At 41.4% G+C, this 11,261-nt stretch overlaps 1 protein-coding gene across 1 annotated transcript; it reads right to left on the bottom strand.

Moving 5' to 3' along the window:
* Positions 1–6,310: 6,310 nt before the first annotated feature.
* On the bottom strand, positions 6,311–10,033 carry gorab (golgin, rab6-interacting). Its single transcript, XM_060866842.1, has 5 exons — positions 9,812–10,033; positions 9,408–9,711; positions 8,269–8,370; positions 8,017–8,157; positions 6,311–7,286 (listed from the first exon to the last, which is right to left on the bottom strand). Exons 1-5 carry the CDS (start codon positions 9,873–9,875, stop codon positions 6,914–6,916), a joined length of 984 nt encoding a protein of 327 aa, XP_060722825.1. The 5' UTR covers positions 9,876–10,033; the 3' UTR covers positions 6,311–6,913.
* Positions 10,034–11,261: the final 1,228 nt, after the last annotated feature.

Genomic DNA, 11,261 nt, shown 5'->3' with positions numbered 1-11,261 from the left:
TAATTGGCTGTATCACCTTACACATGGAGAAAGACTCTACCTAAAAGAAGAAAGACATAGGCACAGGGTTCAAATGCAGGCATTTCCAATGCAACGTACTTGTGTGGAAGGTGTGGACCTTCATCTCTGTTTGCGATTTCATCGAGACTTTTATTACACTAGATCAGCACAGGGAATGCTAAGCTGACTTCATCATTTATGCTTTCACTCTAACAGCCAACTGATCTTTTGCTTGATGAACTCCAACACAGGTTCTCAGCATGTATTCTCCTTGCCTTAATCTTAGACTTGGGCAAAAATCTGTTCCTCGGGTCATCAAGCATATCATACATCTTGATGGTACATTTCAGGTGATCTTATGTACAGTATAGACTTTTATATGGCAAACTTTGGAGCTGGACTTCACTGCCAGCTATTGCCATAAACCTAGTTGCACAGAGAACTCACTGCTGGCATTGATTAAGTGTGATCTTGCTCTTCCCTGCCATGCACTGTTATGGATTTTTATGGCTTCAGTGCCCACAGAGGTGGGGCAGGGTGCAAGGCTTTATTAACTGTCACTGTTATTGCACTTCATTATGGATTTGCAGTTGTAAGCAATGTGAAGTAGATGTATAGCATGTTCCTCTCTCTCACAAAGGTGTTTAGAGTGTTGGTGTTAAACAGTGTTTAGCTGGATCATACACGGTATTTCCACAACCTTATGCCTGTTTTGAATCCCAGATTAGTCCCCCTTTGCTGTTATATAACCTCTGCTCTTCTGCAAAGGTTTTCACCTAGATTTTGGAATGGGATTTTGTGGATTTGGCCGTTCAGCCACATGAGCATTAGTCAAGACCTGATGTCGGGCAAGAAGGTCTGGCACGCGGTTAGCATTCCAATTCATCCCAAAAGTAATCATTAGGGTTGAGGTTAGGGCTCCACTTAACTTCTGTCACACCAACCTTGGCAAATCATATCTTCATGGATCTTACTTTGTATACAGGGAACTCTTAGGTCCAGTAAAGGAAATTCTTAGTGCTACAGCATACAAAGAGATTCCATAGAAATCTGTGCTAACAAGTTTGTGGCACCAGTTATATAACGTAAACCTATGTGTGTCATTTTCATTTCCAGGCTCCAAATTCATCAAGAGATCTCCATGCTCACTCAGAATAAAACCTTACTGTAAACCTTAAGAATGTTGTCTAGTCTTTCACACTTCAACTTTTAATTTCATTGACCATTTTTAAGACTGCCTCAGGATGTCTATGTGGTCTGATCTGCAGCACTTTATAGATGGTTCTTTGCCAAGGCATTTAAACAACTACTAATGAATAGGCTAATGACTAATGACTACTAAAAACACCATTTGATTTGATCGCAGGGGGCATGGTGGCTTAGTGGTTAGCACGTTCGCCTCACACCTCCAGGGTTGGGGGTTCGATTCCCGCCTCCGCCTTGTGTGTGTGGAGTTTGCATGTTCTCCCCGTGCCTCGGGGGTTTTCTCCGGGTTCTCCGGTTTCCTCCCTGGTCCAAAGACATGCATGGTACTTTGACTTGCATCTCTGGAAAATTGTCCGTAGTGTGTGATTGCGTGAGTGAATGAGAGTGTGTGTGTGCCCTGCGATGGGTTGGCACTCCGTCCAGGGTGTATCCTGCTTTGATGCCCGATGAAGCCTGAGATAGGCACAGGCTCCCCGTGACCCGAGGTAGTTCGGATAAGCGGTAGAAAATGAGTGAGTGAGTCTGAAGTCTGAGGCTCTGATTGTGACTTCCGTATGCCCTGTAGTGTTGGGAGAAACCAGTATTTAAAGGTTTGTACAACACTACACACAGCACAATCCACTTCTAATGCAGCTTATGAGGTGTATTCTACCACAATATGGTTCTTCAGACTGAGACCCTGGATTTATGTTCCAGGCAATCATTAACTCTTAGTCTCAGCTTTGATCTTTCTCTTGGTACAATAATTAATTTTCTCTGGGTATGTTTATACAATGAGAAGTAAATTGTTTCTCATTTCATGGTTTGTTTTAGTGGGCTGCATGCTGGGGCATGGCTAATAACAATAACAGTTAACAAATATACAGCTCTTAGCACACTTTAAGTTTAAGATGATTAGATTGCATATCATTAGCCTGTTATATGAACTACGGAAAAGATGCAGAGGTGGTGTTTAAACAGATGGATATCTTCTTGTGTGGCTTGTACACACATGTAGAGACATTTAACACAAAGTCACATGATTACCATATGATACTAGAAAATGACATCATTAATGGAAACCATTCCCTTACAATCCATCTCAGCAAGTTCAGCTCAGGTTCTGGAGACTGTTCGGGAACCCTATGGTTGTCCAAAGCTCATAGTACACAGTTATATATAAAATATATACTGTAAACCGACAGTCTCTTTTATCCAACCTAACTGCGAGGAACAGTGTTTTAAACCTGAATAATCTATTGCAGCATGTCACACGGAGCCAACTTGCAGTCAGACAGATTGGGGTTGGATATGATCACTTGACTCAGTCATGTGTGAGTCAGAGTTGTGAGTCAGTGAGGATGAAATACTCCCTGTTCAGTGGTACATCCAGGCATCCAGACTTACATCCAGTTCAGACAGGTTCAAGTCACACAACCCCTTTTTAGTAAACCTGTGTTTGGTCACGAAGAAACAACAGAAACATTCAGTCTTCAGTGCATGCAGGGAGATCATATTGCTAAAGCAGTTCCCCAACTCTGTATAAAGGTCAAAAGTGCTAGTGCAAGTGCCATGACATAACTATCAGATTCCTCAGAGTATAAAGATACCAAAGCTATTAGAACAGATAACATGGAAAAGGTACATCAATGATTTGTCCTTTTGTGACAATAATTCTGCTTAGTGAAAGTGTCCCAGGATGCTCCACTCATTGGTCAGAACATTAGTGGAAATGATGGTTACTGTATGTTGGCCCTTTCATGGACTTACTGTAAGTAGACTTAAGTAGTGGATTAATGCTGGATTTAGTAGAGTACAGCAGGCCACTGCACCAGGGACTAGCAAACAATCATCTGAGGGTACCAATCACCACTATCTTGGCATGCTACTGCAGTAACCTGGTGGTTAAGTCAACCTCAATGAGGCTGCACCAATGAAGTGACCTGTGAGAAAGATAGACCACCTGGATGGCTTGTTTCTTGTGGATGTCCATTAGAACCTGTATGGCACGGCTCAAAGACCAATGGCATTTTGGAAGCATGTGCAGTAGAATCCCTTGTTTTGTGAAGTGAAGTGAAGTGACATACGGCTAAGTACGGTGACACATACTCAGAATTTGTTCTCTGCATTTAACCCATCCAAAGTGCACACACACACAGCAGTGAACACACACACACCGTGAACACACACCCGGAGCAGTGGGCAGCCACTTATGCTGTGGCGCCCGGGGAGCAGTTGGGGGGGTTTGGTGCCTTGCTCAAGGGCACCTCAGTCGTGGCCGGCCCGAGACTCGAACCCACAACCTTAGGGTTAGGACTCAAACTTAGGCCACGATCTGTCCAGGGTATCTATCTATCTATCTTTCTGATTGTTGAAGTTCCAAAAGCTGGTTCACAATGGCTTTTGATTCTGAGATCTGTGCTCAGCTTTTGTTCCCAGGATAACTAAGAAGGTTGGTTAAACGTGTCCAGCAGTGTTGTCTAACCACGCCAGGCACCATCCATAAGTGGTTAGTGGTTATTCATCTAGCATTCAGTCCTAGGTGTCTCACTGTGAGTTTTTAATCAACTCTCTTACAGAGGGTGCCCTGCGATGGGTTGGCATTCCGTCCAGGGTGTATCCTGCCTTGATGCCCGATGACGCCTGAGATAGGCACAGGCTCCCCGTGACCCGAGGTAGTTCGGATAAGCGGTAGAAAATGAATGAATGAATGAATCTTACAGAGGGATCATTGACTGCAGACTTTCTTACTCCAATACAAGCAGTAGTTAGTTGTTAGTTGGCAACAACTTATCAGGATATCAACAGAGCCTCCAAATTTAGTGTTTTAGAAATATGTACCTGATCAGTGACCTGATGTGATGGATAATGGCAGGTATACAGTCAGTTCTGTATTATCTTACTTACTTTCTGGAGAAGGGGGGCACGGTGGCTTAGTGGTTAGCACGTTCGCCTCACACCTCCAGGGTTGGGGGTTCGATTCCCGCCTCCACCTTGTGTGTGTGGAGTTTGCATGTTCTCCCCGTGCCTCGGGGGTTTCCTCCGGGTACTCTGGTTTTCTTCCCCCGGTCCAAAGACATGCATGGTAGGTTGATTGGCATCTCTGGAAAATTGTCCGTAGTGTGTAATTGTGTGAGTGAATGAGAGTGTGTGTGTGTGTGTGTGCCCTGCGATGGGTTGGCACTCCGTCCAGGGTGTATCCTGCCTTGATGCCCGATGACACCTGAGATAGGCACAGGCCCCCCCATGACCCTTTCTAGAGCGGAGATGTAAATATTAATAGGGGGCTCACAATTCCAATAGCAGGTTTCTCAGAAATGCAGTGAAGAACACCACAGATTCTGTCGGCTGAGGCATTAGTTAAGGCTTCAGCCAGAGCGACGCTTTCTCTGTTAATACTGCACCATTTCTTTTGTCATAATTGACTAATGTTTTATTTGTCTCAATTTAAGGGTTTGGCTTAATTGTTTTTTAAATTCTTAGTTAATGTCAATAACATAAAACGACTGGGATTTCAAAAATCTTTGATGGCGCTCTTAAGTCATTGACCCAGTGAGCTAGTGTGAGGATGTGTCTTTTTGATAGAGCTTCTCCAGAGCTCCAGAACATGCTTTTATCAATACCAAAATGCTTACAAATAAATCTTTTTATATCCAGTTTGATAAATAAGGTCCGTTATTTAAAATGAATATATAAAGTGTTCTTAATTAATAAAATTATTGATATGAATAGTAGGTGATTTTTTTTTCTTAAGAAAGCATGCTCACAGCATTTTAGAAACACAGGCAATCATTGTGAGTAAAAACAAAAACTACACAAACATTGAACAGTGCTTATACTGTCTGAGGAAAAACACTGAAGGTGCCTATTCAGTTAAAAGATTTCAGTTTGCCCGTTTTCCCTCACTCTCATTAACAATGTTGATTACCTTGGAATTCCTTTCCTGACTTGTTTACACAAGAACTTTGTTGTTTAGGAATTAACTTTGGCAGGATGATGGTATGGCAGAAGAGATGCCAGAAAATGCTGCCTACGTTACGGGCGGACGAAGTGAACGAAAATAATCACGATCTTGTGAATAAATAAATTGCCTTGAAAAAATCTTCAACAACATAAAGTTGGTTTTATTATTTGTATTAAAAAAAAAAAAGCACTAACTCAAATAAATAAATAAATAAATAAATAAATAAATAAATAGCATTATTTAATTATTTAAAATTATGTTTATATTTTATTTATACATAAATTACATAATTATTTAAAAATTGTGATGTACATGATATCCCAGAAAAGTAAATCATCATCTAAATTAGCATAATTTTAATATTGTATCATCATACAGCCTGAGCCACCACACTTTACTTTTTTTTTTGCAAGGACATTAATCCGAAATGTTCAGTAAAAAGCACAGTATACTGTCGTTAACCTGCTGTTTACAGAGAAGAGCTTTTCCCTACAGGAGGGCACGGTGGCTTAGTGGTTAGCACGTTCGCCTCACACCTCCAGGGTTAGGGGGTTCGATTCCCGCCTCCGCCTTGTGTGTGTGCATGTTCTCCCCGTTTGCATGTTCTCCCCGTGCCTCGGGGGTTTACTCCGGGTACTCCGGTTTCCTCCCCCGGTCCAAAGACATGCATTGTAGGTTGATTGGCATCTCTGGAAAATTGTCCGTAGTGTGTGATTGCGTGAGTGAATGAGTGTGTGTGTGTGTGTGTGCCCTGCGATGGGTTGGCACTCCGTCCAGGGTGTATCCTGCCTTGATGTCCGATGACGCCTGACATAGGCACAGGCTCCCCGTGACCCGAGGTACTTCGGATAAGCGGTAGAAGATGAATGAGTGAGCTTTTCCCTACAGAGATGCTCAGTTTGATCTGCTCCCTGTGTGTGTGTGAAGTTTGCATGTTCTCCCAGTGCTTCAGAGGTTTCTTCGACCTGGCATCAACTGTCCGGAGCATGGGAACATATGTGTGTGTGTGTGTGAAATTGTGCCCTGTGATGTGTAAGCACAGCTTAGTGAAGGTTAGTGGCCCAGGTCCCCTTTGATAGAATCCAGCTTCCCTGTATCTCTTACAACTAACTAAAACAATATAAAGCAGCTTAGATCAATGCAAGAAAACAAGGCAACACATTTTAAACAAGGAAAAATAAATTTATTTACATGTATCAAACATGTAAAATGAAAATATATAGAGTATATAAATGTACATGAAATCTCTAAAAACATAGTGTAAAGTATAGTGTTATTACCTGATAAACAGAGAAAGAATTATTACTTTTAACCATCGATTCGAATCGTACAAAAGATCCACCACATTACACTCGGCTTTGCATCTTTCTGAAAGATTTGGACCTGTTAAAATTAGACTGTGAGGATGCGTCTTGGCTGTTTGTGGCTCACACAGTAATCATAGCTTTTCATGACAGAACCTTACAGAGCTGCGTGACTGTTGAACGGTTTAAAGAGTAAACACTTTTCTGTGTTTTGCAATGTTCAAGAAACTGTTAAATAAAGACTATAGCACAGTGTTACAGACATTTTAACAGATGATGTATTGAGGCTGTATATAACAATTGAATCTTTTAAGAATTTAAAAAAACATTGTTATGCCTTAAACTTTCTGCTCCATCTAACCACAATAAATAATACTTAAGCTATTATTATTATTATTATATAATTATTATTGAGTGTTGTGGGTCATGTCATAGTTCCCCTGTAATGAATGAGGTGGGACTAGCCCTGGTCACTCGCAGCAGCAGTGAGCAGTTCCTTCTCCTGTCCTTCGCTTGTCTTTAGAGCAGTCTTGTCTCCCTCCTCGCTAACGTGTGTGCAGTCGATTTCACATTTCGCTCTAGTTTCACTGGGTGTAGCCGTGTGGGCGGAGCCTTGTCTGTCCTCACACGCCTCCTCCTGCGCTTCTTGGGACACCTGCTCAGTGCTGAGCTCCAGCTGCAGCATCAGCTCCTCCAGCTTGCGAGCTTTACGGAGCTCATTCTGTTGGATGATGGCACACAGGTGCTCGGTGAACTGCTCCTTCACCTCGGTCTTCTTGTGCAGGTCAAGCTTTGCTGCCACGTACTCAGCCTCTGCCTTTTCCAAGCGCTTCCTGGACGAAATGCAAGAAAAGACTAAATGAAATACGAAACTTTGTCGTCTTCAAATGAAAATAAGCATTAATAAGGTTTTGCTGTTTAGTCATCCAGATGTTTGAGGCACCGGCACTTAAGGTTTAAAAACGGAAAACATTTTACGACTCCGTGTTCAGCTGTAGAGCCCTAATTTACCCAATTTACCTTAAAGACTGATCATGTGCCTTAAACATGCCGTAAAACTACCAGCAGTCCCTTTCTGAGTTCCTCAGGATCAAATGTTGTTTTCTGGTGTACAGCAAGCCAAAAGAAATGGGTGTCTCTCCTAACCAATGATGAACAAGGTAAAGCTGATCTTGTTCTTCTTTCGTAAATTAAAACCTGGACATGTGAAGTGTGATGACTAAAATGATATAATGACTGACTCCTAAATGAGTTTTGCACCTTTATGGACTAAATAAAGAAAGTATTCAGATGCTCTAGAGGGCGATATTTCAGTGATCGTAAAAAGATAACATAACTTGCGCCTTTCTAATCAAACGGTGCCTAATTCTTATCAAGATTCTAATCAGCTGTGTGTTTATGAGCAGAATAATACATCACAGCATTACAGCAAAAAGGTGTTTGAGTAGTTTAACATCAGACCTGTGTTCCTGTTTATACACGTTCACAAACATTGATGTCTCTGCATCAACTTCACCACATTAGTCACAGATGAAGGGCTTAATGATATCAGGACTCTGTTACCATGCAGTGGAGTACTCCAGGCTGGCCTGCTCGATCAGCCCCCTGAGGACACTGATATCACTCGACACAGAATCATCCAGAACCTGGAGTTCCTTTTGGATTTTCTTCAGTTTCAATGCTTCAGCTTGAGTCTGCTTAGATCTGTACAAACACGCATGCAAAAATGTGTAACCATTTAAAAAAAAAAAAAAAAAAACACTGAACGCTGGAGAACTTCTCCTGAAGAAACACCTTAAAGAATGTCAATCATACTTTTCAGCAATGGTCTTGGTAAGGAGGGCTTTGGTTCTTTTATTCTTCTCTTCCATCATGCGCTGCTCCCACTGAAGGTGCTGCAGACGCGTCTTCTCTCGTCTAGGGTGATTAAAGACACGTCAGAAAGAAGCGGGATATCATCGGTTATAAGCTAGGAAATCTACATTTATGTGAGAAACAGAAGGAACGATTCTTTACTTCTACCAGATTTGATCCAAAACCTGACCAGAGATGCCGGAGTCCGGCACTCTTTACAGATTTTACCGCTCTAACAAAACCAGATCTAAGGCAAGTCAACCATACAAGACAGATCATGTCAAAAACCTTTATCTAAATTACTGTCTGTAGTTATAACGTTCATTCGTTTACCTATTTAAAAGGAAGTTAATTTCTTCCAAAAATGTTACTACCGTTGAATAATTAATTAAGTACATTGTATGCATATTTAAGGAACGACTTTACATGCAGAAATATTGATTTCAGGAAAATATTATGAATCCAAATCAAATTCAAACATAAGCAATACGCTATAAAGCCAAATGTGCTTTGTGCACAGGAGTATCGTCATGCTGGAACACTGATTCTCTTGAGTTCCAGCACACATAGACAGTCTATACAAGTGTGCCTCAAACTTTATGGTAACACTTTGGGGAAGAAACAAATTGGGATTCTTGCAAAAGGGGACAATTTCTTTTTAGGCCATGTCTCATAGTGCAGTGAACTGAGTGTTTAAATGCTAACATCAAATCACCAGATTTTAGGGATTTATTTAACACACACATACATGCATGATTTACTAGAGGTCTCATTTGTATAATAACATCTACATATTGATTTAAAAAAAAAACTCAAGTCAAGAATTAACTGACTCAAAGAGATTGCAATTATCTATGGGTTTTAAAACGATCCTATTCCTGAGGTGCATCTCGCCACAATAAGAAACCAGTGGGAAGCGATAGCTCCATGGTTCAGGTGTTGGACTACTGACCAGATGGGTTCGAATCCCAGTTCCACCAAGCTGCAATATGTATAAATTGAAATAAGATTCTAAGTCACTCTGGATACGTGTGTATGCTAAATGCCAGAAATGTAAACCAAATCACCACAAAACAACCCCCTGCATTAGACTTACTAACAATTCCACTTCCTGTTTGTCCAGTTCCTTCACTGCTGCTGAGGGATCTTGTGAGTTTAGTGGAACAGGATCTGGATCCTGATGAACGTCTGGGTTTGTTTGGCGTGGAGTGGGTGATGGAGCAGGTGATGGAGCGGGTGATGGAGCAGGATGAAGCTGCTGCTCAGGAGAGAGCGGACAGTCGCCCGAGTTCGCTTTGTTTCTAGCGGCCATCTGTAGCGCTTTCTCCCGCTGCAGCTGCTGCCTGCTCCGGTTAGTAGCAGCGGATCTCCGGCCGCGGCCAAGCGAAGCAGATACGCTCTCATCTGCGCAGTAAAAAGCTTTAATGTTACTGCATCAAACTCATGTCAACTGTCAGCAAGCCACTGAACCCAGAACAGTTATAATAACGTGTTTAAATCTTACTCGGGTCGCCTTTCTGCTGTATCCGTCTCAACTCTTCCTCCGAAAACCCAGCCCAAGCAGCCATTAACACACATAGAACACTTCAGATATATATATATATATTTATACTGTATTTATTTACATCAACTGATCACGTTTACACCTAACAAACCGTCGCGTTTCTGCTAAAGTTACAACGCAAAGTCTTCAAACCTTTCGTACAACCGCCATCTTTGTGTACAGCCGTTGCCACGTTTAGGACCAAGGACCGGACCCAAAATAGGTGTCTTCGTTATTGTGCCTGTTTTTGTTGGAACTGGGAAAAGCGTTTTAAGTGGCACTGAAGTTATGTGCGGCTGTAAATTACTTTATTTATTTTTTATTGTCAACAAAAAATAAAAATAAAACAGAAAATGCGTAAATAAAATATCAAATGAATTTTCTTTTGATACAGGCGGAATGCAATGAGCTATAGATTGATAGATAGATAGATAGATGGACGGACGGACGGACGGACGGACAGACAGATGGATAAATGTACGGACAGACAGACAGACTGATAGATGGGTGAATGGATGGATAGATAGATGGATAAATGGATGCACGGACAGACAGACAGATGGATAGATAGATAGATAGATAGATAGATAGATAGATAGATAGATAGATAGATAGATAGATAGATAGATAAATGGATGGACGGACGGACAGACAGTTAGATAGATAGATGGATAAATGTACGGACAGACAGACAGACTGATAGATGGGTGAATGGATGGATAGATAGATGGATAAATGGATGGACGGACAGACAGACAGATAGATAGATGGATAAATGGACGGACAGACGGACAGACAGATAGATAGATAGATAGATAGATAGATAGATAGATAGATAGATAGATAAATGGATGGATGGACGGACGGACAGACAGACAGACAGTTAGATAGATAGATGGATAAATGTACGGACAGACAGACAGACTGATAGATGGGTGAATGGATGGATAGATAGATGGATAAATGGATGGACGGACAGACAGACAGATAGATAGATGGATAAATGGACGGACAGACAGATGGATAGATAGATAGATAGATAGATAGATAGATAGATAGATAGATAGATAGATAGATAGATAGATAGATAGATGAATGGACGGACGGACAGACAGACAGACAGTTAGATAGATAGATGGATAAATGTACGGACAGACAGACAGATAGATGGGTGAATGGATGGATAGATAGATGGATAAATGGATGGATGGACGGACAGACAGACAGACAGATAGATAGATGGATAAATGGACGGACAGACAGACAGATGGATGGATAGATAGATAGATAGATAGATAGATAGATAGATAGATAGATAGATAGATGGATAAATGGATGGACGGACAGACAGATAGATAGATAGATTCTGTAAATATGTACACCCTGATAAATAGTTGCAATAAAAATATTA

This window comes from Tachysurus vachellii, chromosome 3 (assembly GCF_030014155.1).
Source record: "Tachysurus vachellii isolate PV-2020 chromosome 3, HZAU_Pvac_v1, whole genome shotgun sequence".
Classification (NCBI taxonomy): Eukaryota; Metazoa; Chordata; class Actinopteri; order Siluriformes; family Bagridae; genus Tachysurus; species Tachysurus vachellii.
The sequence above is the reverse complement of the archived record's forward strand: the minus strand, read 5'-3'. Positions and strand labels throughout refer to the sequence as shown.

Coding starts and splice junctions, on each gene's coding strand:
- gorab (XM_060866842.1), bottom strand. CDS start 9,875: ATGGCTGCTTGGGCTGGGTTTTCGGAGGAAGAGTTGAGACGGATACAG. Junction 9,712..9,811: donor ACAGCAGAAAGGCGACCCGA/GTAAGATTTAAA, acceptor TTTACTGCGCAG/ATGAGAGCGTATCTGCTTCG. Junction 8,158..8,268: donor ACCAAGACCATTGCTGAAAA/GTATGATTGACA, acceptor GTGTTTGTACAG/ATCTAAGCAGACTCAAGCTG.